This window comes from Pelophylax lessonae, assembly GCF_965119305.1.
Source record: "Pelophylax lessonae genome assembly, chromosome: 10".
Taxonomy (NCBI): domain Eukaryota; kingdom Metazoa; phylum Chordata; class Amphibia; order Anura; family Ranidae; genus Pelophylax; species Pelophylax lessonae.
The window spans coordinates 57,351,515-57,379,013 of NC_138777.1; the positions used below are offsets into that span (position 1 = coordinate 57,351,515).

At 45.6% G+C, this 27,499-nt stretch overlaps 2 protein-coding genes across 2 annotated transcripts in view; one reads left to right on the plus strand and one right to left on the minus strand.

The window, feature by feature from the left end:
* The window catches only part of ELP4 (elongator acetyltransferase complex subunit 4), a gene marked incomplete at its 5' end in the record, with an annotated part of 557,453 nt that extends 551,787 nt beyond the window's left edge, over positions 1 to 5,666 (minus strand). The window contains one exon of the mRNA XM_082270757.1: positions 5,492 to 5,666. Coding sequence (XP_082126883.1) covers positions 5,492 to 5,666 — 175 coding nt within the window. The remainder of the gene's footprint in view (positions 1 to 5,491) is intronic.
* Positions 5,667 to 5,727: 61 nt separating this feature from the next.
* IMMP1L (inner mitochondrial membrane peptidase subunit 1) overlaps positions 5,728 to 27,499 on the plus strand; it is an 85,048-nt gene continuing 63,276 nt past the window's right edge. Inside the window, exon 1 of the mRNA XM_082270764.1 lies at positions 5,728 to 5,818. The gene's annotated coding sequence lies outside the window, so the exon portion shown is untranslated. The remainder of the gene's footprint in view (positions 5,819 to 27,499) is intronic.

Below are 27,499 nucleotides of genomic sequence, written 5' to 3' on the forward strand. Positions count from 1 at the left end.
GGTATTTCATAATGAAGTAGTATACGATGCATTCTAGCTCATTATGCCTTTGTTTTACAGCCCCCCCCCCCAAGGGTTTACAACCTCTTTAAGGGCAGCACAAATATCGGACAGTATTGGCCGGTTCAATAGAAATCAGCTGACATTTGACCTGTGTACTGCAGCCGGACCGAGTGCTGACCGGTGTGTTTTGGGCGGGGAGGCACTCCCTCTGTCAGAAGACATTAGCTCAACAGTGGAGATTCACTGTACTAACATCAGATAGTTAGTACAGTGGCTTCTCTCCAGTTTTTTGTTTCGTTCAGCCTGCTGGGTTAAACAAAAAAAAAAACTATTAGTGTGTGCTAGGCTTTAGTCTAAACTGCAGTTATCAAATAGGAAAGAAGTGACCGCACTCCGGAAATTCAAATAAAAAACAGAGTGATTTATTCCTCATCAAACAATAACAACGATCAAACTGTGAGACATGGGACAATTGCAGGTAGACGCGTTTCACGACATGGAAAGTCGCTTACTCATTACCACATGTAATGTAATGTGGTAATGAGTAAGCGACTTTCCATGTCGTGAAACGCGTCTACCTTCAATTGTCCCATGTCTCACAGTTTGATCGTTGTTATTGTTTGATGAGGAATAAATCACTCTGTTTTTTATTTGAATTTCCGGAGTGCGGTCACTTCTTTCCTATTTGATCAGTTCACCGGATGACGGATCCGACCTGCACCTGAAACTATCTCACCTGGAGCGGTCACACCTGTACTTGGATTTCTAAACTGCAGTTAGCCTTGATGAAAAGAGGGCCTTATTTATTAAAGGATCTATTTTACCAGACTATATTGTCCCATAGTAATCTGTAACACCCAGATTCCATTTTACATTTCAGTTTGTTGAAAGAATAGTGGTGTTGTTGACCAATGTGTAATTAAGCAAGGTAGGAGGTGGTAGGCTTGAGATTGACTTCTAGAAGTGAAGTCTGTGTTTGACCAGTTACAATATTTCAGTTCCCAAAGCTAAGCTTGAGATCCTTCCTTTTTCCAGGGGGGGCATCATCTTAAGGTCAGCCATGCTCCACCCCTTTTCAACAATGTCATGAAGGGGAGGGGCTTAGTCATTATCACATAAAGCACAGGCATTCAAAGGTTTGAGAAACCTGATGCAAAAGCAAAGCTGACCCTTGGGGTGTGTTTTGGGTTTGTGCAGGCGGCGCATGCATGCACGCAACGTCAGTACATGCTGTGCATCTGTGCACCGGGCCACAAATCTCCTCAATTTCCTTGCCCTGAGCTCCCCCTCTCCTGGAATGATAGCACTGGGGCCTGGGGCTAAGGGCAGTGGTCCGCGCAGCTGCTGTCAGTCACCGCACAAGCTGCGACTTGCAAATATTAATTTTTAAAGGGGAAAAATAAGCCGCTCTTTACCGGTTTCAGAGCGCTGATCGCCGCTCACGTGACCTGCCGCCTATCTCCTCCTCTCAGGCTCTCCTCCCCTCCCGACTGACGTCAGTGGGGAATCATCGGCCCCCCGCCCGCTGCAGGCAGCTGTTAGACAGGGAGAGAGCGGAGCTGAGCTCACGTGAGCGGCAATTGGCGCTCTGAAAACTGGTAAAGAATAGGTTATTTTTTTAAAACACAGACACAGGGGCATGGGCACACAGGATTACTAAACAGACCAGACAGGATGGCATCAAGAGGCTTAACAACCACTTTAAAAGGGGAAGTTGAGATTCCAGGGGGCGGCACTTGCCCCCCCCCCCCCGCCACCCCCATGTGGGCGCCCATGCCTTCCTTACAACTTCCTATACCTTGTATATTTCACTTATGGAACATTTCCGGTATGATTCTACCTTGATTTATTTTGCATAGTGAATCTGTTTCATAAGACTGCCTTTGATGTGCAGTATAGTCTTACGTGGGGCAGTGGTGCTAGAAGAAGGTAATAATGGAAATGTATTTACAATGTAGCTATAGACTGCTAAGATTGTTAATTCATTGTCCAGGTCACATGTTGCTGGCTGTTGCTTCCCTTTAACCAGCAACGTAAGAGGGTACTTCACTGGCAACCAACCTAAGTAGACATTTCGCCAATGACCACTATTGTAATGGGACACTTCACATTTTATCTGACCATTATTTCCTTTTGTAACTACTAATGAAAATAACTTTGTCATATAGGGCAGGAGAGTGCTGCAAAATACTATACCCTGGGTGTCAAATATTTCAGGTAGGACACTTTACTATTCATGCTAATTCACAGTGAGCTGTAGTTATTTTTAATATTTTAAGGGAGTTCCCTAATGTTGAAAGCATCACAATATGCAGAAAGCATCACAACACTAAAGATTTGCAGAAGGCTGGACGTTGGGTATGAGACTGTAAATGATAAACTTTAGCTTCAATATTGCAGTCCGAATAACCAAACACCTACTTGTTAACACAAGGGGCTCCTATAGCCTCTAGCGATGATCACTGTCTTCTCCCAGGGGGGGTGACTTCCCCCGATGCCCCCCCCCCCCCCCCCCCCGCCGGGAGCAGACAGTGATACAGCAGGAGAGATTCCTGTTAGCTCTGTCTGTGCTGATAGGGGAATCTTGCGAATTCCTTTCCTGAAACCTGTGATTGCAGAAAAGAAATTTGCACCATGCATGGCCTACAATAGTTGAAATCTTCAGTCATCTGCCCCTCCCCCATACCCCCCAGGGGTAGTCATCCGGTGCTGTGCAGGTTAATACAGCCGGTGGAACTGTCTTGGGCACTTATCAAGGGTGCCGACTATGCCTGCCCTTTTCACCCCTCCTCCATTCATAGGTGTGCTATTGCTTTGATCAATAAAAAGCACTCAAATAATGAATAAGGCAGACCGTTCATTCCTCCATTCATTTATTTGTTCAGAGCTTTTTTATAGATGGAAGCTACAGTACATCTATAAATGGAGGGGGGGGGGAAGCATTGTGGCACTCTTCACGAGTGCCTATGACAGCTCTGGCGGCATTAATAACCCTCACAGCACTGGAAGATCACAGCTGTGGGGTAATGTGGGGAAGGGGAGACAAAGGATGGAAGATCTGATAAGGAGAGCAGCCACCAGCACAAGTTACACTTCTCATTCAATGCAAGAACCATCCCTTGTGTTGATTTAAAATTAAATAAACGTAGGCTTTAAGCCACTCAAGTGAAGGGAGAAGAATCTGTTGTCCAGCAGTACAGAGGAGCCTGCATGAGCGGAGGATCAGGTAAGTAAAACTGCTTTTTCTCTGCCCCCATAGACATAATCGAAGACCTAACCCTTCCAGTGCAGCCCCACTGCAAGGAGGATTTTTTAGTGGTCATGAGCTTTGAGGCATAACTAAAGACAAAACTGTTTTATATTTGCATCTAGTGGAGAGAGGTTAGAAAAACTCTCAGGTTTGTATTGTGCCCCTGTTAAGGAGATTCATCATCTCTATTGTCCTGATCACATACACTATATTACCAAAAGTATTGGGACACCTGCTTTTACACGCACATGAACTTTAATGGCATCCCAGTCTTAAGCTGGATACACACTATACAACTTTTGTGGTTAGATTTCCTTTAGATTTACCTTTACTATGAAGTGCAAGGGCCTGCCTGATTGCATACATTTCGAAAGTGTTTAGGTTTGACCTCATATTATATGTTTTTGGTAAATCTAAAGACAACTGTATAGTGTGTATGGCCCATTAGTCCTTAGGGTTGAATATTGAGTTGGCCCACCCTTTGCAGCTATAACAGCTTCAACTCTTCTGGGAAGGCTGTCCACAAGGTTTAGGAGTGTCAATGGGAAGGTTTGACCATTCTTCCAGAAGAACATTTGTGAGGTCGGCACTGATGTTGGAGAGAAGACCTGACTTGCAGTCTCCACTCTAATTCATCCCAAAGGTGTTCTTTCGGGTTAAGGTCAGGACAGTCAAGTTCCTTCACCCCAAACTCGCTCATCCATGTCTTTATGGACCTTGCTCTGTGCACTGGTCCAAATCATTTAGTGGACGGAGAAATAATGGTGTGGGGTTGTTTTTCAGGGGTTGGGCTTGGCCCCTTAATCCCAGTGAAGAGAACTCTTAAGGTGTCAGAATACCAGGACATTTTGGAAAATTTCATGCTCCCAACTTTGAGGGAACAGTTTGGCGATGGCCCCTTCCTGTTCCAACATGACTGCACACCAGTGCACAAAGCAAGGACCATAAAGATATGGATGAGAGAGTTTGGGATGGAAGAACTTGACCCGATAGAACACCTTTGGGATGAATTAAGAGTGGAGACTGCGAGCCAGGCCTTCTCTCCAACATCTCAGAGGAGCTAGCGCTCTGGTGTGGGCTAGATTGAGCACCAACTGTGTACAAATAGTGCTATAGCAGGACTGGTAGAAGGATATTAAAAAGGATAGAAATTATATTAATATATATATATATATATATATATATATATATATATATATATACACAATATGGGCTATAGCAAATAATGAAATAGCAGAAAGTCCATAATAAATAGTCCACAATGGAAAATCCCAGATGTCGTTAGGCAAAGGGTGGTGTTAGCTGCTACTAAGGGCTGGCTCCATGACACAGTGAAGTCACTGCTGTGAAAACATGTAAGACAAGAAAGAGACAGAGCGCCTCTAGGTGCAGCAATTTATTAAAAGGATACAAGCACTAGTAATACAAGTGCGCGCACACCCATCGAGAGTCGTGTGCGAGCTCTGAAACGCGTCGTGTGATCCCCCTTCCCGAGTGACGTCACGCAGCGTGCGCTGCGTTCCAGTGCGGTCCCTGGCACCCTAGCCATATCCAGAAACCGGAGGAAGGAGGACTCCCGATACAGCGTCCACCCGTCCATCCGACCGGCAAAGACTTCTCCACCTTCCAGGACTCCTGGGGTAATGTTCCATCGTTTGACATGTCACCGGATGACACAAGCCTCCACTTTACCTCTATCCAGTGAGTTGTATTACTAGTGCTTTTACCTTTTTAATAAATTGCTGCACTTAGAGGCGCTCTGTCTCTTTCTTGTCTTCTCTACAACATCAGTGCCTGACCTCACAAATGTTTTTCTGGAAGAATGGTCAAACATTCCCATAGACACACTCCTAAACCTTGTGCACAGCCTTGCTAATAAGAGTTATAGCTGCAAAGGGTGGGCCAACTCAATATTGAACCCTAAGAACTAAAGCCGGGATGCCATTAAAGTTCATGTGTGTGTAAAGGCAGCCATCCTAACACTTTTGGTAATATAGTGCAGGTCACAGGGAGTCAAAATGAGAGTAAATCCAACATTGTGAGTTGCAACCAGAAGAGGAATAGAGGGGAAATCTTCCATTGGGGACACGTGCTCCTGTGACAACTGAGGGAATATCCTCACATTGGAAGGACATCCTTTGATTTCCCCCAGGCCGCCCTGTGCTCACACCATGGAGGGGATCCCAGGCCGGGATGCTGCTGCCTCAGTTACCATGACAGCCAGTGACAGACACACACCTAGGATGTGATCCAGAGAGGGAACCCCGGTGGACACCAGCAGCTGCCCGTTGTGCACGGACGGTCGGGTCCCCCGGAGGGCCGGGAATTTCCCCCGAGCCTTCCTCCGGAAGCTGGTCTCACCCCCAGCCTGCACATTTCTACCGCTCATGCCGCCGACACCGGGCGCAGCCATCTTGCTTCGGCCGTCAACAGCACGGTGCATGATGGGAGCGCGGGACGTCACGCCCGTCCAATCAGAAAGCGGGCGGCTGCTCAGCGAGCCAATCTTGTGCTTGTTTATTTGGTGGAGCGTGCCGTCCGCGGTGCCCGGTGTGAGTCTGTCAGGTGAGAGGATGAATGGGGCGCTGTGTGTACAGGACGGGGGGAGGGGGAGGTGTCCTCAAGTATTAGAGGTCATAGAGAAGGACAGGGGGGTCCTTCTGTCTCCTCACTGTGCGGCCTCTTGGGTGCTTTCATTCATTTATTATATTGTAGCTGTAGGCCAGACTTTCTTTATTTGTACTCCTTTGTAGAGTAAGAAAGGGTAAAACCTCAGTTAGGTTATTATTTTGCTGTCTGTGTCACATTGGGGAGTTTTTTCCTTCACTTCCTGTGCTGAAGGCACAACAGGAAGTGAGGGGAAGTCTCCTCTTCGCCAAGGTGCACATACACTATATTGTCAAGTATGGGGACACCTGCCTTTCCACACACATCAACTTTAACCACTTGCAGATTTACTGCGGCTGGCTAGACTTGGCGTATGGGTACGTTTGTGCACATCCACCCCCCATTAGGAAGCAGGGAAGCTGATTTGTTGCAGCAAAAAAAAATGAAACCCAGAATTTCTTGGACTCCGGCTTTGGAATGAAACCTTTTTTTCTCTTGCGTCCTCCGACAGTCGCCGTCCTTAAAATAGTCTTCACCTATGGGTATTGACTTCCTCTCCACAGGAGTAGCTAGGCATAAGACTTGTTAACCACTTGCCGACTGCCGCACGACTATTTACGTCGGCAGTCAGCCCCTCACAGGCAAAGTGACGTAGATCTACGTCGCTAGCCTGTGAGGGTCTAGGAAGCGAGCGCGCGCCCGCCCGCGTGGTCACAGACCCCCTCGCACGTGTGACCGGCGGACCCGATGTCCGCCGGTCACTCTGCGATCGCCGCTGCAGAGGGAGAAAGTCAGGTGGCTAATGTAAACAAGCCGCCTGTCATTCTCCCCTGTGTAAAAACAGTGATCATACAGTTCTACTATGTAGGACCGTTGATCACTGTTCCTACATTCCAAGCCACAGCCAATCACAGTTAGAAGCACGCCCCTAGGGACACACACAGCCCCTCCCTCTCAAAAAAAGTTAACCCCTTCACTACCAGTGTAATTTTACAGTAACAGTGCATATGTATAGCACTGATTACTGCAGTAATGTCACTGGTAACCCCAAAAATGTCAGTCAAGGGTCTGATCTGCCACCCCAATGTCGCAGTCCCGCAAAAAAAATCGCAGATCGCCGCCATTACGCGTTAAAAAAAAAAACAACAAAAATGACAAAAATCTTTCCCTTTGTTAGTAAACGCAATAACTTTTGCGCAAACCAATCAAAATACGCTTATTGCGATTTTTTTTTTTTTTTTTTTTACCAAACATAGGTAGCATAAAACAAATTGGCCGAAAATGTTAAATTTTGATTTTTACATTTTTTTTTTGTGAATTTCATATAAAAAAATGTGAAAAATATTGCTATTTTTGCAAAATTGACGCTCTTTTTTTGTTTATAGCGCATGATCAAAAAATCGCACAGGTGATCAAATACCACCAAAAGAAAGCTCTGTTTGTATGAAAAAAAAAGGATGTCAAATTCGTTTAGGTACAGCGTCGCACGACTGCAAAATTGTCCGTTAAATTCACGCAGTGCCGAATCGCAAAATACCCCCTGGTCAGGAAGGGGGTAAAATCTTGTGGGGCTTAAGTGGTTAAAAACAAAAGCATTTAACATAGACACACCCATGAGGGCTGTCCCACTGGTCAATACCCCCCCTGCAGTAGCCATCCCAACTCAGTTTGTCTTCTGCCTAGATTAGGAGTAGATTAGGCTTCCCTGTGCTGGGGCTCCAGTCTCAGCCTTCTAATCTTCTTATGATTTTTATTTGCTTTCCTGGGCTGTTGCTCCTGTTGAGCCTTTTCTGTTGCCCAGAAGGTCCTCTTACTGTGCGTGTAAGGTTCCTTTCTCTGATGTGGGTACTACTGTTTTATGCGCTTGCGTCTCCCACCCCTCATGTCTACACTGCTTTGGGACATCCCATTGGTGAAGACTATTTGAGGGGCGGCGACTGTCGGAGGACGTAGGAGAAAACTGAATTTTTGTAAAATTTTACCGTAAAATTCCTTTCTCTGAGTCCTCGGACAGTCGCCGCCCCCCGCCCCTCTTTTGGGGTTTTCTTGTACACTTACTGCTATGCTACCAAACTGAGTTGGGATGGCTACTGCAGGGGGGGGTATTGACCAGTGGGACAGCCCCCATGGGTGTGTATATGTTAAATGCTTTTGTTTTTAACAAGTCTTTTGCCTAGCTACTCCTGTGGAGAGGAAGTCAATACCCATTGGTGAAGACTATTTGAGGGGCGGCGACTGTCGGAGGACTCAGAGAAAGGAATTTTACGGTAAGATTTTACAAAAATTCCGTTATTCACTAGCGAAAATGGCTGAGCCCGGCTAATGCCCACTTGCTAAGTGAGTAAAAAAGCCTGAACATCACATATATGAAACCGCAGTTACGTCACTAATACATTTGTCCCTAACTAGCTTGGCAGTAATACAATAGAAATCCTCCCCTCTACCATTGACTCCTGGACATCTGCATGTAGCAATTACATCCCTGGCCTTCACTTCTTATCCGTATTCTCATCAGTCCTTGGAGGGGCTAGAGAGGAAAAATATCAGGGAGAAGGTGGGGGCCTCAAATACGCAGCTTGGCTGTCGTGATCTCTGTAGTACCACAGAATCTACCATTGTCTTAAAAGGCTTTTTATCCGCCATTTTGAAAGCTTTCCAGGTACTGGCGCAGATTCACGGGGCCGGCACCGGCGATCATTACCTGTGGAGAAAGAACGACGGTCTGCTGCTGTAAACACGACAGACTGTTGTTCTCTCAGGAATCTGCACAGAGCTCCTGTGTTCCTCCTATTTAGGATCACGGGTCCCTGTATTGATTCCACAAGTCCCTCCACCATACAGTTAGAAAACACCACTTAGGCTCACACCTAACCCTTTGATCGCCCCTGGGTTACCCCTTCTCTGCCAGTGTCATTAGTACAGTAACAGTTAAAATTTTTAGCACTGATTACTGCAGTAATGTCACTGGTCCCCCAAAAAGTGTCAAAAATGTCAGTTAGGGGTCCGATCTGTCCGCCGCAATGTCGCAGTCCTTATAAAAATCGCGGATCGTATAGTAAAAAAAAAATAAAATATATATATATATATCCATGTCATAAATCATTCCCCTTGTTTGTCAACGCAATAACTTTTGCGCAAACCAATCAAAATACGCTTATTGGGATTTTTTTTTTACTAAAAATATGTAGCAGAATACAAATTGGCCTAAAATTAGGACATTTTGTTTTTTTATTGAGAATGTTATATAGCAGAATGTGAAAAATATATATATTTTTTTCAGAATTGTCGCTCTTTTTTTTTTTTTTTTTTTGTTTATAGCAGAAAAAATAAAAACTGTACAGGTGATCAAATACCACCCAAAGAAAGCTCTATTTATGGGGAAAAATGGACATCAGTTTTATTTGGGTTCAGTGTTGCACAACCACAGCGCCGTATCGCAAAAAATGGCCTGGTCATTAAGGGGGGTAAAACCTTCCGGTCCAGAAGTGGTTAAACCAGGACACATTAATTACACAGGTTCTGTGACTAAGTAAGGTAGTAATCAAAATCCCTTAGTGCCTTGCATGTTTTATATTAGCCTCAGAACCTTTGTAATTAATGTGTCCTGGTTGAGGTGGCAACCCTAACTTGCAGGTCCAAAAAAAAAAAAAAACAGCAGTTTACAACCGCTTTAATGGCAACCCAGTCTTTTTCTGTAGGTAAGTTGTGTAGAGTCCCTGAGGTAGGATGGAGTCCTTGTAACTAAAGGTTGGAGATATCCGTCTATATATCTCCCGATTCTACTAGTGACGGAGAGAAGAGGATTGTCCTACAATATGAGGCCAGTAACGAGAAAATTCATTTTCTCGACCTGACCGTTGAGGTCAGGGATGGTGCAGTTGTGACGAGTACATATTTTAAACCCACTGACCGCAATGGGTACATCGAGCAAGGAAGTTGCCATCATCTGTCATGGTTGAGCTCTGTACCCAAAAGCCAGTTTTTGCGGCTTCGTCGCAACTGCACTTATAGAGAGGACTATCTGAGTCAAGCACGAACATTAAAGGACAAATTTTTGGATAAGGGTTATGACGAGGCCAACCTGGATATGGTACTCCAGGAGGTTGGTAATATTGACAGATCTAGTCTAACTCATAAACAACCAAAGACACAGGTCGATTCCAACCGTTTTGGCTTTTCGTTTATTACCACTTACTCAAAACAGTTTAATGATGTGAAACGTATTTTTAAAAAGCATTGGAGGGTTTTAAAGAATGACAGGGTGCTTGGTCCCGAGGTGGTTTTTAGGGGCGTGGAACCCCTACGTCTTCACATTGCTCCCAATGTTCTTGATAGGCCTAATCAGCTGTCCTATTTCCATAATCTAACTGGCTTCTTCCCTTGTAGAAGATGTGCAGTCTGTCGTGTTAACTCCCTCATTGGTAGAAAATTTTGTGAGATTGTTTCCACTGCTACATCCAAAAAATATGAGATTAAACCCTTTATTTGTTGCTCCTCTACTAACGTCGTCTACCTCCTTCAGTGTCCGTGTGGCCTACAGTATATTGGCCGCACAATCAGAACACTAACAGTGAGAGTTAGGGAGCATATTAAAAATATCAAAAAGGGCTATCAATATCATAGCGTGTCGAAACATTACGCAAGATGTCACAATAAAAATCCTGCAGGTACAAGAATTTGGGGAATTGATAAATTCACTCCCCATTGGAGAGGAAGTCATGTCCGCCGGGAGATTTCACGTTTGGAAACCCGGTGGATTTTCAACATGAAGACATACTCTCCATGGGGAATGAATATTGAGTGGGATGTAAATTGCCACATCAATAATAGCTTATCATGACTTTTTTATACCACTATTTTTGGTTAAATGGATTAATATCATTTATATTGCATTGGAACACATTATTGTCTTTTAAGGCTTTTTTATGAGTATTTTTTATGATATGTTTTATATTACTTGCTATTGGTGGTGCTATTTCCGGTGTCCCCTGTGTCAGTTTTCTATTATCCTGTCCTTGCTGACCTCGGACTTCCGGCTTAGCACACACATATGTTAGTTAAATATATATTTGCGTTAAGTCATTTGATTTTATATGGTAATGCATAATATGTACTGTATGGCCAATAATTTGTGTCCCATTGCTGTTCGGCTCTTTCCCCGGAGACTTGGGTTGTTTACTGTTGTATTCTCATCCCGAGAATTTCCGGTTTGCAGAGCCGGGTGAATGGAACGCATTTAGGGGACATTTCCGCTTCTGTAATTTCCGGCTGAGACCTTTTTATGCGTGCTGACGTCTTTGCAAACTCCGCCTCTGATGATGTCAACTCTTTGACGACACGCGTAAGGTGACGCAGATGCAGACGTTCAGCACGCTATGTTACACCGCGTTTTTTTTAAAGTTATGCCTTGTCACCTTCGCGAGAATGTGAGTACTACTCTTTTACCTCAATAAACTTTTGTTGTACAGTCTACACTATCGTCCCTTTCCATCTTTTGAGGTGCCCATTACACCTTTATTAGTTTATGGGAGTTCCAAAGGTCCCGGTCTGATTAATTTCCTTGCCATCGTCTGGTTTCCCTGTGTGGATCCTTTGAGAGTGATATATGCCTGATTTACCTAACATCTGGTAAGCAGTTTGGATGGTCACCACAATTGGGTGTTATATTGCTCCTGACTCCAGCACTGGTATCCGGGACTTTCTTCTGGTTTCTTCCTTCCTTTACACATTGGACATTTGTGGACTGTATTGTTTTGGGACTCTTGTTCCACTTTTACCTTATTGGCGCTGCTTTTATTTTTTCTTTACCATTAATTCTTGACAGCTCCCCAACATATCGGCAAAATGTGCTGAAGCCTATGGTGCTATAGCACTGCGCAGAGTGTTTAAGTGGCTGTAAGGCTCCTTTTCACACTTGTGCGACTTTGACGGGACTTGAAGCAATGTCTGTAATCTTGAGGTCTATGGATCCCAAGTCGCATCAAAGTCGGACCAAAGTCATGCAGGGACTACTTTGAAATTGCACCGATATTAACGTTACTCATTGGAAATTATGGGGTATGACTTGTCATGCGATTTTACAGTCCCAAGTTATAGGAAAAGGCGCACAAGTGTGAAAGGGGCTCAAAACCTTCCATACAGTGCATCTGGAAAGTATTCACAATGCTTCCCTTTTTCCACATTTTATGTCACAGCCTTATTCCAAATCAGCTGTCCCTTGCGGAACGAAGCCAAGGATTCCAATACTGATTCTAGGAATGTCAGTTGTCCAGAGTTTGGGACGTAAAGGGTGGCTAAAGTGATCAGGTTGCCATGTAGGGTGCCCTTCAGAAAGAGATCCCTTCCATGAGGGTCTGTGTGGTCATTAGTTGGAATAAAGGGGCAGTCCTTATGTATGGCTATAGCAACACCACCTGACTTCACGGGGGGGGGGGGGGGTGGGGGGGGAGTTGCTAAGAAACCACTGGTTATATGAATGGACTGGTAATAGGGGTACGACGGACTGAGAGCGGAAGGGTGTTTCCTGCAAAAGGGGAATCTGTGCCCCCAGTCTCTTCGATTCGAGCCACAACTTGCTTTGCTTGAATTGGGAACTTAGGCCACGCATGTTGTAAGAAATTACCTTTAGGGGAGCCATGACATTAAGTTCTCAGAGGACGACCAATACCACCCCAAGATGAGTGAGAGAGAGACCCACAGGGAGTGCAGACCAGAGCACAGGTAACGCTAAGGAGACAGAGCAAAACAAATGTGAGCTACTAGAACAACACAGAAATAATAAAAAAGACAACCATGAACATACTGTCAAACATAAGACACAGGAGAGCCATGAGCCTATGAAGCAGGTTAATAACAAAAACCGTAATGGCTGTCCAGACATCCCGCCCTGGCCACCTCGCATAAGGCCCCGGGTGGTGGGATATCTGTAGAGCCATATGACCCAGAAAAAAGGGGTCAAGGACTCCATTGAGTCCGACAATTTGGGGGAAGAGGTAGGGCAACAAGCACGGGCCGTCCGACATCCACGCCTCTGCGACCACAGCACCCTGTAAGAGTGCAGTATCCAAAAGAAAAATGTGCTGCAAGGCTTAGGGAGTTTGGGAGGTGAGGATAAATTCCAGGTATCAGTTCCAGTAGGGCACATTAAAAGGGCAGCCCTGAGAAAGCCCTGAGCAAAGAGGGAAAAAAAAAATGGTTCTGGCTTTGCCAGGCGTTTCTGGCTTTCCAGGTGCTTTGGCGCTGGAGTCTGAGTTCAATTGAAAAGTAGATGGGCATGTAATAGGAGAGAGTGAAAGCATATGAGGGCGATGGGCTGTTCAAGTGTTCCTGGGAGAGGCATCGGCCTTTGAGGCTTGGCATGAGGGCCTGGAGCGTGGACGATTCCCGCCTCTCCAGCGAACGTGTTGCCAGGGGGGAGTACAGGCCGATAGTAGAATTTCTAGGGAAGGGCGCAAGTCCGGTCTATTCACTTGTGGTAATTTGAGCTGGGTCAGAAAATGTGGCAGGTCATCCTTATCCCATAGAGTATGCTGCTTACCGTCCTTGTAGACAGCCTGAACGGAAAGCCCCAGCAGTAGGTGGTCTGCTTCCCGTAGGGCCTCCAGCAGGGGCTTCAGGGCTTTTCGCTGCATCAGGGTGTGACGTGAGATATCCGGGTACAGAGATATCTTTGTGCCATCAAAGTCCACATAGGAGACACAACGCATGTGTGACATTATGCGGCCTTTTACAGAGTACTTATGCAATTTGAAAATTAAGTCCCTTGGTTTATAAGGTTCATCAGAGGGTGGTCTCAATGCCCTATGGGCACGATCAATTTCAATGTGGTCTGGGGCATCACGACCCAAATCTGCTTGAATATACCCTTTAGGTGGGGCCTATATCCCTGTATGAGGTAGCTTCAGGTAGGCCCCTAATTCTGAGGTTACCCCTGCGACTCCGGTTCTCAAAATCATCTAGTTGGTTCAGCAGCGAATCAATCCATCTGTCCTGTGCTTTACAGTGGTCACTCAAAGCCTCAATAGTGGGAATAATATCATCCATCTTATTTTCTACAGTTTCAACTCTATTCCCCAATTGAGTAGTCTCAGCCTTCAAATTGTCAATTTCGTGGCGTAGGGCCTTCTCCACTCTCTCTGCAAACCTGTCCAGGTCAGCCGCAGTAGGGAGAGACAGGATGTGCGTGCCTAGGTCCCTGCTAGCCATGAGACCCTTCACTTCATCACCCCCGCCACGGCTGGGGGACGAGGGGGGAGGTTGTGTAGTCAGCACTAACCTTGGCGAGGGGACAGGGGAGACCGCATGGGCGGACAGGTCTCCTCGGGTCGGCGCCATCTTGGCTTGCTCAAGTCTGTCTCGGCGGCCTCCAGAGAAGAAGGCATCTATGGAGCTGGATCTCGGCCAAGGGGTCTGCTGAGGCTGAGGGGATTGTCGCCACCTCTGAGGCATCCTGTCAGGGGAAAAAAATCTCCCTAAGAGCTGCTGTGGGTGAGAAATTAGAAGCGGTATGGCGGGAGCTCAGAGCCGATGCATCCTCACACCTGCATGCCGAGACCACACCCCAGGAAATGCACTGTAATTATTGTAATTACAAAAAATATAGTACCCTTTTCCTAATAGATATACAGCTGTCACATGACCCAGATCTTTCCAAGCCTTTCTGCAGGGAAACATAGGTAAGAGCCTCTAGTCCTCTGCGGCTGGTCACGTGTTTTTAAAATGAAAAATAAATAAAATAAACATCTTTTGGAATGCTTAGTAAAAATAATTAACCTTTAACCACTTGCCGTCTGCTCACGTTGAGCCTACTGCGGCAAAGTGGTTCGTTATCGTCTGGCGAAGTAGACCTACGTCGCCAGACCCTCCCCTTTCTCGGGGGCGTGCGCGCGCCGCCGGAGGCTCGCTCTCGCTGTATTCAGTCACAGCGGGAGTCGGGCCAGGGGAGGAGCAGTGGCGATCGCCGCTGCTCTTCCCCGATCGTCGGGGAATCGAGTGTGGAGATCCGCCCGCCTGTGTAAACACAAGCGGGCGGATCTCCTAAGTGACAGGCAGGGTCAGATTGCAGGGTTCAGCATAGTTGAACCCTCGATCTGTCCTTGTGTCACACAGTCACCTCCCCCCACACACGTTAGTAAGCACCAGGCATACATTAACCCCTCCCTCTCCATTAAAATTAACCCCTTCCCTGCCAGTGTCATTTTTACAGTAACAGTGCATATATATAGCACTGATTACTGTAGTAATGTCACTGGTACCCCCAAAAGTGTCAAAAAATTTCAGTCAAGGGTACGATCTGTCCGCCGCAATGTCGCATTCCCGCAAAAAAAATCGCAGATCGCCGCCATTACGCGTTAAAAAAAAAAACACCAAAAATGACAGAAATCTTTCCCTTTGTTAGTAAACGCAATAACTTTTGCGCAAACCAATCAAAATACGCTTATTGTGATTTTTTTTTTTTACCAAACATAGGTAGCATAAAACAAATTGGCCAAAATTTTTAAAAAAATTTGATTTTTACATTTTTTTGGGGGGGGAATTTCATATAAAAAATGGTAAAAATATTATTATTTTTTCAAAATAAACGCTCTTTTTTTGTTTATAGAGCAAAAAGTAAAAATCGCACAGGTGATCAAATACCACCAAAAGAAAGCTCTGTTTGTGGGGAAAAAAGGACGTACATTTCGTTTGGGTACGGCATCGCACGACCGCGCAATTGTCAGTTAAAGTCGCACAGTGCCGAATCACAAAAAGTGGCCCAGACGTAAGACAGCAAAATCCTCTAGTGGTAAAGTGGTTAAAAAGAAAACTGTTTTGGCATACAAATATATTTTTGAAATCAAATCTTTATTGGTGAAGGTAACCTAGCGTGGGCAGATTTCTGCCAGTCACAGGCTGTGTCACGCCCTCCCAGCCTGTGTCTTAGAATAAGAGGAAGGTGAAGCCACAATTATTGTTTAGCTGGTTAGTGGGCATGGAGGAGGAGGGAGGGAGAAGGCTGTCATTTACCGCTTTGTAATTGCCCACATGTGACTATAGTCACACGGGCTGCTCAGATGTGATAGGGAGGAAATGCTCAGCTTAGAAACTCACTGAAAACTGAGCATGTGCAGAGTTGCCACCACAGCTGCAAAATCCCTATCTGAATGGGGAGATGGACAGAAGGTGAACAGCTTAATCAACCAGGATTTTTGTAGAATACAGAAAACAAATCTAGCGTAGTGACTGAGTGTGAACGGCATGTAATACAGTATTGATACGATTTTTTTATTTTTTTTTGGTGACACTTTAACCACTTGCTACGTAGGGCTACGTTGCTTGCTTGTGAGGGTCTAGGGAGCGAGCGCGCGCCGCCGGAGGCGCGCTCCCGCGTGGTCACGGACCCCCCCCCTGCGCGTGTGACCAGCGGACCCGATGTCCGCCGGCCACTCGGCGATCGGCGGGGGAGAGGGAGAATGTCAGGCAGCTTGTGTAAACAAGCGACCTGTCATTCTCCTTGCTGTAAAGACACTGATCACACGGATCTACTATGTAGATCCGTTGATCAGTGTCCTTACAGCTCAAGCCACAGCCAATCACAGTAGAAAGCACGCCCCTAGGGACACACATAGCCCCTCCCTCCCAAATAAAGTTAACCCCTTCACTACCAGTGTATTTTTACAGTAACAGTGCATATATATAGCACTGATTACTGTAGAAATGTCACTGGTAACCCCAAAAGTGTCAAAAATGTCAGTCAAGGGTCCGATCTGTCCGCCGCAATGTTGCAGTCCCACAAAAAAAATCGCAGATCGACGCCATTACGCGTTAAAAAAAAAAACAACAAAAATGACAAAAATCTTTCCCTTTGTTAGTAAACGCAATAACTTTTGCGCAAACCAATCAAAATACGCTTTTTGCGATTTTTTTTTTTTTTTTTTTTTTTTTTTTTTTTTTTTTTTTTTTTTTTTTTTTTTTCTTTACCAAACATAGGTAGCATAAAACGAATTGGCTGAAAATGTTAAAAAATTTTGATTTTTACATTTTTTTTGGGGGGGAATTTCATATAAAAAAATGTGAAAAATATTGCTATTTTTGCAAAATTGACGCTCTTTTTTTGTTTATAGCGCATGATCAAAAAATCGCACAGGTGATCAAATACCACCAAAAGAAAGCTCTGTTTGTGGGAAAAAAAGGACGCCCAATTCGTTTAGGTACAGCGTCGCATGACCGCGCAATTGTCCGTTAAAGTCACGCAGTGCCAAATCGCAAAATACCCCCTGGTCGGAATGGGGGTAAAATCTTCCGGGGCTTAAGTGGTTAAGGATGCTACGCTCTGTGTTGATCTTCTTGAAGTCCTAAAAAATAGCTATATCTGTATATTTTGTTCATATTTTGAAGAACACGACGTATGACTGTCTCTGGTATTCTTAGCCGGGGTCAAAGTTCCACTTCCTGGATTCTTTGAATTCTCTCCGTTATTTTACTAGACAGAATATTCCAAATTTTTGTTTTGATTCCTGGTTAGAAATGTCCCCGTAGAATATGCCCCCTCTCCATAGATCCATTTATAGTGTTGCTAAGCCCCAATACGTTCTCTATATATTGTACTCTTTTTTGCAGATGAGGATTTATTCAGTTCCAGAAATCGTCTGCCATACAGTCTCCTGGCTGTTTTCTTTGAAAAGTATTATCTGTTATGTCGGCCATTTTCTTCCTTGGTTCCAGGGTATCTATTGTGAACACAATTTGAGAACTGCCTTGTCATCAATCGCATTCAATGTTCCTAATCTTCTTACTAGCGTCTGCCATTCTCCTCTCGGAAAGCCTCTTCCCTCATCAATTCTGGAATGTGGTGGCATTGGGTTGTGCCAATTAACCCCTTTTTAGGCAGGGAGGCCTGTCATGCTCTGCACCACAGACCATTGTCCCTAAATGGGTTAATGTTTTATGGTCAACAAATCAGATTATCCATTGTGTCACCTGACGAGTTGGGGTTCTTAGTCATGTGATTTCCTTAGCTTCCTGCTGGGGTCATGCTGAGTGCTGAAAACAAGGTATTTGTGTCAGGGGATGTTGGTAAGCAGTGAACAGCATGAGCCTAGAGTTATGATTACAAAGAAGATGACTTCATTTTTCCTTCTACTTGGCAGAATGGGATGAGAGTTCAGATCCTCTTCAACCAGCGGTGCTGGGGTCCCTAATCCTGCTAGAAAAGAATGAGCCATTTTAATTTTATGACCTGAGCTGGAAGTGGTTGTCTGTGTGTGAGATGTCAGCATATTTTGTGTGTGCGGCCGATGCTATTGATATTTATTGCATTACCACTTGATGTTATGCTATACCAGTGTTTTCTCAAGGTTTTTTAAGTCCAGGCACCTGTAAAAATGATGCACAATCTCGAGGCACCCCATTCTAACATGTAAAAATACCAAGCTAATAACTTTACACAACACAGCAACCTCCGAACATGTAGGATACCCAACATTAGAGGTGATTTATTCTTCGAAAGCAAACACACCTTTGCACACTGGTACTGACTAGTATTACAGAGTTTCTCTTCTCCTTCACACCCGCTTACTCAGCTAATGTTACCCCAGTGCTAACAGAGCAGGGCAGGGCAGGGGAGGGGCAAACAATTCTGTGCAGGCTCTCGACCTACTCATTAACCAATGGCTTAATTGGTTGTTAGGACGCCAGCAGCTAGAAGGTTGTAATGGTGCACCATGAAAATCTAGAACTTGGTGTAGCTAAAAGGCAAAATTGATTTACCCACTGACTTTTGTATACAATTATTGGTGAGTTTTTAGGCATTTTTCCAAGGCACCCCAAATGAAACCTGAAGGCACCCTGTTTGAAAAAGGCTGTGCTACATGTGGTTATTGTGTGACTATATGAAAATAGAACAAAGAAACATTTTATAATGGACAATGGAAATGCCCACAAAATGACCCCATTTTGGAAAGCAAATACCCCAACACATAATCTAGGAGGCATGGGCTGCAGATAGGTACTCAGGTACTCTGATGGGCTGGAGACAGGTACTCAGGTACTCTGATGGGCTGGAGACAGGTACACAGATACTCTGATGGGCTGGAGACAGGTACACAGATACTCTGATGGGCTGGAGACAGGTACTCGGGTACTCTGATGGGCTGGAGACGGGTACTCGGGTACTCTGATGGGCTGGAGACGGGTACTTAGGTACTCTGATGGGCTGGAGACGGGTACTCAGGTACTCTGATGGGCTGGAGACGGGTACTCAGGTACTCTGATTGCCTGGAGACGGGTACTCAGGTACTCTGATGGGCTGGAGACGGGTACTCAGGTACTCTGATGGGCTGGAGACGGGTACTCAGGTACTCTGATGGGCTGGAGACGGGTACTCAGGTACTCTGATGGGCTGGAGACGGGTACTCAGGTACTCTGATGGGCTGGAGACGGGTACTCAGGTACTCTGATGGGCTGGAGACGGGTACTCAGGTACTCTGATGGGCTGGAGACGGGTACTCAGGTACTCTGATGGGCTGGAGACGGGTACTCAGGTACTCTGATGGGCTGGAGACAGGTACTCAGGTACTCTGATGGGCTGGAGACAGGTACTCAGGTACCCTGATGGGCTGGTGACAGGTACCCATGTACTCTGATGGGCTGCAGAGAGGTACATGGGTACTCTGATGGGCTAGAGACAGGTACTTGGGACATGCCTCATTCCCGATCGTTGCTCTGCAGGCCCCCGGGGGCGCAGGAGAGCAGCGAGAATGGATGGACATCATATGACGTCTCCCTGGAGGGACAGAGGGTTCCTGTCGCCGTCAATTTGCAATGCACCAGTAGGGAACTGGTTAAGTGGTTAAGGCTCCAGCAAAATGATGTTGCTTACGGGTTACAAGATCCGGGAACTGATCAAAGCTTATTCTACCGGTTGCTCGGGCCTCCTGGTGGGACGGGAGAAGCCCGAGTGGGAGATGGGTGTCCCCTCCCGCTGTTTGTGATAAATATCGAGCTGCTGCTTAGCCTTATCGGTTGTTTTCAAAAGAAAGACTGTCGAATTGCTGGCATAACCGCGGTCCAACCTCTTGAAGTGGAATGACTTACAAGTACGTGATTTAGCGGCAAGTGGTTAAAATTGACTGCTTTGTTTTTACGAATAGCAGGCAGTCATTTTGTGAACAAACTGGCTTGGGCATCCTGTATTTGGTCAGTGTCGCCAGGATAATTTTTTTAACTGTCAATTGGAGATACGTAATTTGCGATGGGGGTAGCGGTGGGGCAACATCTTCTGGTGATGAGTCAACAGGGCAACGTGGAAACCTTGTCAGGCAGCAAATAATTAATTGACCAGGATCTACAACATTTGTTGCTATGACTGACATTGACTTTATGCCAGGGGACATATATAAAATAAAACTCTATATCGCGATCTATCCATCAGGAGCTAAACAAGGCAGGTTTCTGTTCTGAGGGGGGAAGGGATGGATCTTGTGTTTTGTCAAATTCATCTTTCCCCCTAGTAAAAGCAGCACACACAGTAAACACTGGCTAGGCACACGGTTAACCCTTTGATCTCCCTAGATGTTTAACCCCTTCCCAGCCAGTGTTAGTGTCCCGATCACGGGTTGTCACTGGTTCCTGCAAAATGTCAAAAAATATAAAACGTATATCCTGTCATTAAAATAAAAATCAAGGAGGTCATCAAATACCACCAAAAGAAAGCTCAATTTGTGGGGAATAAAGAACATAAGTTTTTTTTTTTTTTTGGGTACAGCGTCGTAAATAATCAGGCCATTTTTTTGCGATATGGCACTGCGTCATGAATGGGGGCAAATCTTCTGGAGGTCAAGTGGCTAGGAAAACAGATTGATTTTATTAATGAATAAAGACATACAGAGTTCAGCTTGAACAGAACTGGGTATGCATGTTGCCATTGCTAGTCTCCTTCAGAATATGCATGCTGCCTAATTGCTATGTTGGTCACAATTCGTACCCCGTTTTCTGTGATCAGGAAAAAAATGGAATAACCATGGGGTACAGGGTACAGAAGGCATATGCCAGATTGCCTCTAACCTTTCTTAGCACAGCCTCCCATCCAGCACTGGAGGTCATCATTGACCCCCTCAGAGCAGTACTGGTCCTATAAGAAGGTTTACCTGCAGCTTTTACTCAAAGTGCGTCTTCCACTAGACATATTGGGGTTGATTTACTAAAACTGGAGAGTGCAAAATCTGGTGCAGCTCTGCATGGTAGCCAATCCAAGATCTCCACTTGTTTCCGGAACTGTGCTAAGCAGCAGGTCTCAAGCATTGTGACTACAGGAGGTCACCCACTTGCTATGGACGCCATTCAGAGAATGCTTTGCATTTTCTAATGGAATGCAAAGCTTTCTTTAGTCTGACAAGGTTGGAGCATGTGATGTTGCTGCTCCACCTCATCCAGTCACAGAACACTTTGCATTTATTCAGAGAGGCAAAGCATTCTGTGAATGGAGCTCATGTCCAGTGGCCGACCTCTTGTGTTAAGAATGCATCAGGCCAGAATCACAGCACTGGACCTGGAAACAAATGGAAAACCCTAAAATAGCGGTGTCTACTTTAGTGATTTTAGACTTCCGGGGCATTGGCCAGCTATGGTATATAAATAGTGTGGCAGAGCGTTGCCCTGCCAGTGTCTTAGAAAGTGATTGTCACCAAGAATTCTCAAACAGGCAAGTTGAGGGGCTCCAGGGAGCTTGTGAAATGAAGAGGAAATTGGCTTTTCAGCTTCCTCTGGGTTTTAAAAAGTCTGGTTTGGGACATGGAGGTTTCCAAGTGATCCAGGTGGGATGAATTCTCCAATCCTGGGTCCAGCTATTCAGTATAGCCAGCATACTAATTGGTCAGGCGTGTGCTGGGCTTTTAATCATGACCTGACCATGGTTCTTTGCTCCAACCCGGCAGACAGGAGGTCTGGCCCAGGAGTCCGGAGAGCTCCACGTGGGAGTCAATGCAGCACGAGGCTTCTATCCGTTGGGTGAGCTAAGTCTGTAGGGGACAGACAAGGGCCTAAAGTGTAAGGCCAGAGCAACGGTGCTGCAAGTGAGAGCCAAAAGGGCTGAACGGAGTTTGTGTTGATGAGCAGAGGAATGCTGAACCCCCTGCAAGGGTAACACTTGTTTTGTGTCCTGAACTTTCTTTTAATAAACCTGGGTGAAGAAAGCCCTTTAAGAGGAAGTAAACCCTCCTCTGCAAGTTGTACCTATAGGTAAGTCTATGATAAGGCTTACCTATAGGTACTGTAAATATCTCCTAAACATGTACCATTTAGGAGATATTTACCTTACATGCAGCCAGTGACATCACTGGCACATGCGCTCTGAAGGAACGGCCGCTGGTGCTGTTCCTTCAGAGACCCGTGCCATGACCGTGGGCTCCCGCATGGCCGGATGCCGCGATGCCGCGATCCCGGAAGACGGGCGACTGAACATGTAGCCCCTCATAGAGGTAAGCGGGCGGCACGGCGGGGGCTCGTTGTAAGGTAAGTATTTCATAATATGCAATGCATACTAGCTCATTATGGGTTTCTCTTTCAGGTTGTAAAAAAAAAAAAAAAAAAATGTGGGTTTACAACCTCTTTAAAGAAGAAACAGCGAGCGGCGTGTCCTTCAACGCTCTACCTTTGATGCTAGTCCTCACAATAGCTATAATGTTCCAAGCTTGACTAATGTAACTATATAAACATTTTACCATACCGGTCATTTTTCTCTTAAAGGCCTGCAGTGTACGTACATGAATTTAACTTTGTATTCACTTCTGTAGTCCCTTTTTTATGGCAAAGCTCAAAGGGCAAAGGGAGAAGGGAGTAGCAGCACAACCAGTTGTGCGTATGTGCGAACGAGGAACCTGCTGATAGGAGAGAGGTGACTGGTCAGCTCCAATGTGCTGCATCTCCTTTTACTGACCAGTCAAAGGCTGGGGGTGGGACAAGACTTGTCAGTATTGCTTTATTGTAGTAGAGAAAATCTGGTCTTCTGAGCTGTGGAAATCTTGTGACTGGATGAATACAAATCCTTCAGCAGGTAAAGCTGCTCCCTGCATACATACATTTTTTATTTTTCCAAACTATACACTAATATGAGGTTATAAAACTTGAACATTTGGAGGCAAGATTATTTACATAGATATCTATCAAAACCGCGAAAAAGACATTAGTTTCCCTTTTAAATCAAAATTGGAATTCAAGTGTAATTTCAACACAGCAGCTTTGTGTACTCACCCTTAATAATTTCCTTTCCCCTCTTCTTTCTTTGTCTTTACAAGATTAGCTGCGCTAAAAGAATAATCAACATATTTGGCTGTCATCTGCTGAACAAAAAAGGGAAGATCACAAGGGTTTTTCCCTTGGCCTAGTTGATGGGGTTGGAGTTTTTATTTCTTGTTCCAAGCCCCCATCTGAGAAGTCCATGATGACTCCTCAGATGGAACATGGGGTTTTCTGTAATCTGCTTAGCTGCACTGCAGTTAAAAATCTTCATTCCATGTTTGTGTAATTTATAATCTTAATGAGACTTGGGCTCTGGTGGGCTTTGAAATTTATTAAAAAAGCCTCTTTTGTGTGTATGCTTTTGTTCCTGAGCGCTGGGATCTGCATATTTTAAAAGTGGTGATATATTTTTTTTTGTTTAATTAATGGATTAAAAAATAATGTGGGGATTAATGACTGTACATCATTACTTTCTTCAGCTGATATTTAGATCTGTTTGTAATAGCTTTTTTTTAATTTAATGACAAATATGAATCGTAATGTATGTCGTAAATTTGAAGTTATTCCACTGGAATTTTGCCGGTTAAAGAGCAGGGCCATGTAACTTAAGCCTATAAAAACATGTATAAATATCTTTCACCCCTTGATGCCTTGAAATTATGGGATTCTTTTTTTTTTCTCATAAATTGCTTTCTTCCCCCTTACTCCCTTTTATAGATATTTATTTTTTCCTACCATGTCTTCAAACCCCAACCTCCTTTTCTTGGTGGACCTTGCATAAACCTACAATGGTAAACTCTCTCATGGAAAAAGGGTCTGCGACCCTCCAAAGCTGATTTAAGGCGCCCTCGTCCATTGTTTCGGTATGGTATGCCAAACCTTGTCATTGGATCACTCCTCCAAGACAAAGACTCTCAGACCACACTGATTGCCTTTGAATCCACTTGCCACTAAACCTTACTCCCCCCCCCCCCCCCCCACCTTAGCATCTAAGCTAATTTCTTTCATTTATTCCCAAATCAACAGACTACCCTCTGTTCACACATGCATATGTGACCAGGTGGGAAGAGAATTAAGAGCCCAAAAGTTAGGGTTTCAAGATGCTGAACCACATTTGGTCTAAGGTGCTTTGTGCATTGGTGTGCATTCGTGTTGGAACACAAAGGGCCATGCCCAAACTGTTCCCACAAAGTTGGGAGCAAAAAATTGTCCTAAATGTCTTTGCATGCTGACGCCTTAAGAGTTCCCTTCGCTGGAGCTAAGGGGCCAAGACCAACCCCTGAAAAACAACCCCACACCATAACCCCCCCTCCACCAAATGATTTGGACCAGTGCACAAAGCAAGGTCCATAAAGACATAGATGAGCATGTTTGGGGTGAAGGAACTTGCCTGGCCTGCACAGAGTCCTGACCTCAAGCCGATTGACACCTTTGAGAAGAATTTGAGCAGAGACTGCGAGCCAGGCTTTCTCGCCCACATCAGTGCCTGAGCTCACAAATGCGCTTCTGGAAGAATGGTTAAACATTCCCATTGATAAACTCTTAAACCTTGTGGACAGTCTTCCCAGAAGAGTTGAAGCTGTTGTAGTTGCAAAGGGTGAGCCAACTCAATTTTGAACCCTACAGACTAAGACTGGGATGCCATTAAAGTTTGTGTGTGTAAAGGTAGGTGTCCCAATAGTTTTGGGGTGTGTGTGTGTGTGTGTATATACACTGCTCAAAAAAGTTAAAGGAATACTTTGAAAATAAATCATCTCTCAATGGGGAAAAATATGCTGGATATCTATACTGATATGGACTGGGTAATGTGTTAGGAACGAAAGGATGCCACATCCTTTCATGGAAATAAAAAATGATCAACCTACAGAGGGCTGAATTAAAAGACACCGCGAAAATCAAAGTGGAAAAATGATGCAGTAGGCTAGTCCATTTTGCCTAAATTTCATTGCAGCAACTCAAAATGGTATTCAGTAGATTGTATGGCCCCCATATGCTTGCATGCATGCCTGACAATGTTGGGGCATGCTCTTAATGAGACAACGGATGGTGTCCTGAGGTATTTTCTCCCAGATCTGGACCAGGGCATCATTGAGCTCCTGAACAGAGTAAGGTGCAACCTGGCAGCCTCGGATGAACCGAAACATAATGTCCCAGAGGTGTTCTATTTGATTTAGGTCAGGCGAGCGTGAGGGCCTTTCAACAGTATCAATTCCTTCATCCTCCAGGAACTAGCTGCATACTCTCGCCACACGAGGCCGGGCATTGTCGTGCACCAGGAGGAACTCAGGACCCACTGCACCAGCGTAGGGTCGAACAATGTGTCGAAGGATTTCATTTCCGATACCTAATGGCAGTCAGGGGGCCATTGTCTAGCCTGTAGAGGTCTGTGTGCCTCCATCCCATGAATATGCCTCCCCAGACCATCACTGACCCACCACCAAACCGGTCATGCTGCATGGTGCTACAGGCAGCATAACCTTTTCCACAGCTTCTCCAGACCCTTTCACGTCTGTTACATGTGCTCAGGGTGATCTTGCTCTCATTTGTGAAAAGCACAGGGCGCCAGAGGCGGACCTGCCAATTCTGGTGTTCAATGGCAAATGCCAATCGAGCGCCACAGTGCCGGGAAGTGAGCACAGGGCCCACTAGAGGACGTCTGGCCCTCAGGCCACCCTCATGAAGTCTGTTTCTCTTCTCACCTTCCAGGACGGCAAACACATGAGAAATGAGAGGCTCCACCCTACAGAAAACACAATCAGTTCACAGCTGTTAAAAGGCTCCACCCTTCCCCTTGTCCCTCAGTTTGATTGCCTCTCCCACAGCGAAACATTTATTTATTTTTTCTCTGACCTTAAGACTGTGTTGGATGGTCCCCCTGTGAGGCAGGTTCAGCAACGCCGGTAAAGGCCACACACTACCTGCACACCTTTTAGGCTTCTCACAGGTCGCCCCAAGCAAGGTACAGGCAGTCGGTCAGAGTGGTGGTCCCTCCAAAGCCTGTGGCCTGCTGTTCAGCAGGGGTCTCCGCAGGACCTTCTGTCCATTCAGTTGGAGTTTGACAATGAAGCCATGACAATGCCATGGCCATGGCTTATCTCAGTCGCCAGGAGGGCACAAGAAGTGTCCTGGCGGCTCTGGAGGTAGCTGGCATTCTAAGGTGGGCAGAACAGTTTGTTCCAGCTCTCTCCGCCGTATACATTCCCAGGGTGGTAAACCTTTTTTTGAAAAGTTGATGGCTGCGCTGGACTGACCTGCTCTATCGAGGGTCTGTGGGTGGTGGTAGGTGAGAGAGGGCCACTTGGGGAAATTAACTCCCAATTAATCTGCCCCAACTGGATGAAAAAAGGCAGTGGACCCTTGTTGAGGGGTCTGGGCTGCTACCTTAAGATACGGCCTAGTGGTTGTTTCTAAAGTTTCTAGTAGTCGGTTAAAGGAGCGCCCAAAATCGGCAATAAGAATCCCACTTAGATCAAAAGATTGTCATATTATTGGTAGCAGAACATGTTAAAGCCAAAGGGTTTCAGGGAAACAGACTCCCCCCTTCAGGGCATAAATCTTGCTATTCGGATCTGCAACCAACAGCATATGCTGTTTATTGAAGCAGGGTGGTAAACTGGCAGGCGGATTACCTTAATTATCTAGACGCGCTGATGGCCTAGTGGGGTCAGATTTACGCCTCCCATCCCCCCCCCCTCCTCCAGCTTCTGTCAAGATTTCTATGCATGATCGAGGCAGAAGAGATTCTGGTCAGCTTAGTGGCCCTGGACTGGCCTCGCCGGGCTTGGTACGCTGATTTGGTGCGGCTGGTCCCCGATGTTCCTTGGAAGCTTCCTCTGTCCAAAGGACCAATCTTCCATCTTGCTTTAGTCACTGGCTTTGAAGGCTTGGCTGTTGAACGGCAGATGCTGATGGTTAGAGGTTTGTTGAAATCGGTGATTCCAACCCTGTTAAAAGCTAGGAAATCCACTTCTAGGAAGATCTGCCATTGTACATGGAAGTTGTACGTTGCGTGGTGAGAGTCTCTTGAGGTTCATCCTCGCTCTTTCTCGGTGGCTCGGATCTTGGCCTTCCTTCAACGGGGATTGAGCAGAAACTGGATTTTGAGTACTATCAAGGGTCAGGTGTCAGTCTTCTTTCAACAGCCCCTGGCCACATATCCCCTGGTGCATACTTTTCTTCAGGGAGTTAGGCACTTGGTCCCTCCAGTGCGGTCTCTGTTGCTGCATTGGGACCTCAATTTTGGTGCTCTTGGATGTGGTCCGGCATTTAGGGTGTACTTGGCAACTACAAAATCTTTTTTTAGGAAGTCAGACTCCCTATTTGTGCTCAAGGATGGGCCTCGGAAAGGGTTTTTGGCTTCCTCTGCGACCATTTCCAGATGGATCAGGCAGACGGTGATCCAGGCCCGTTCCATCTGGGGTCAAG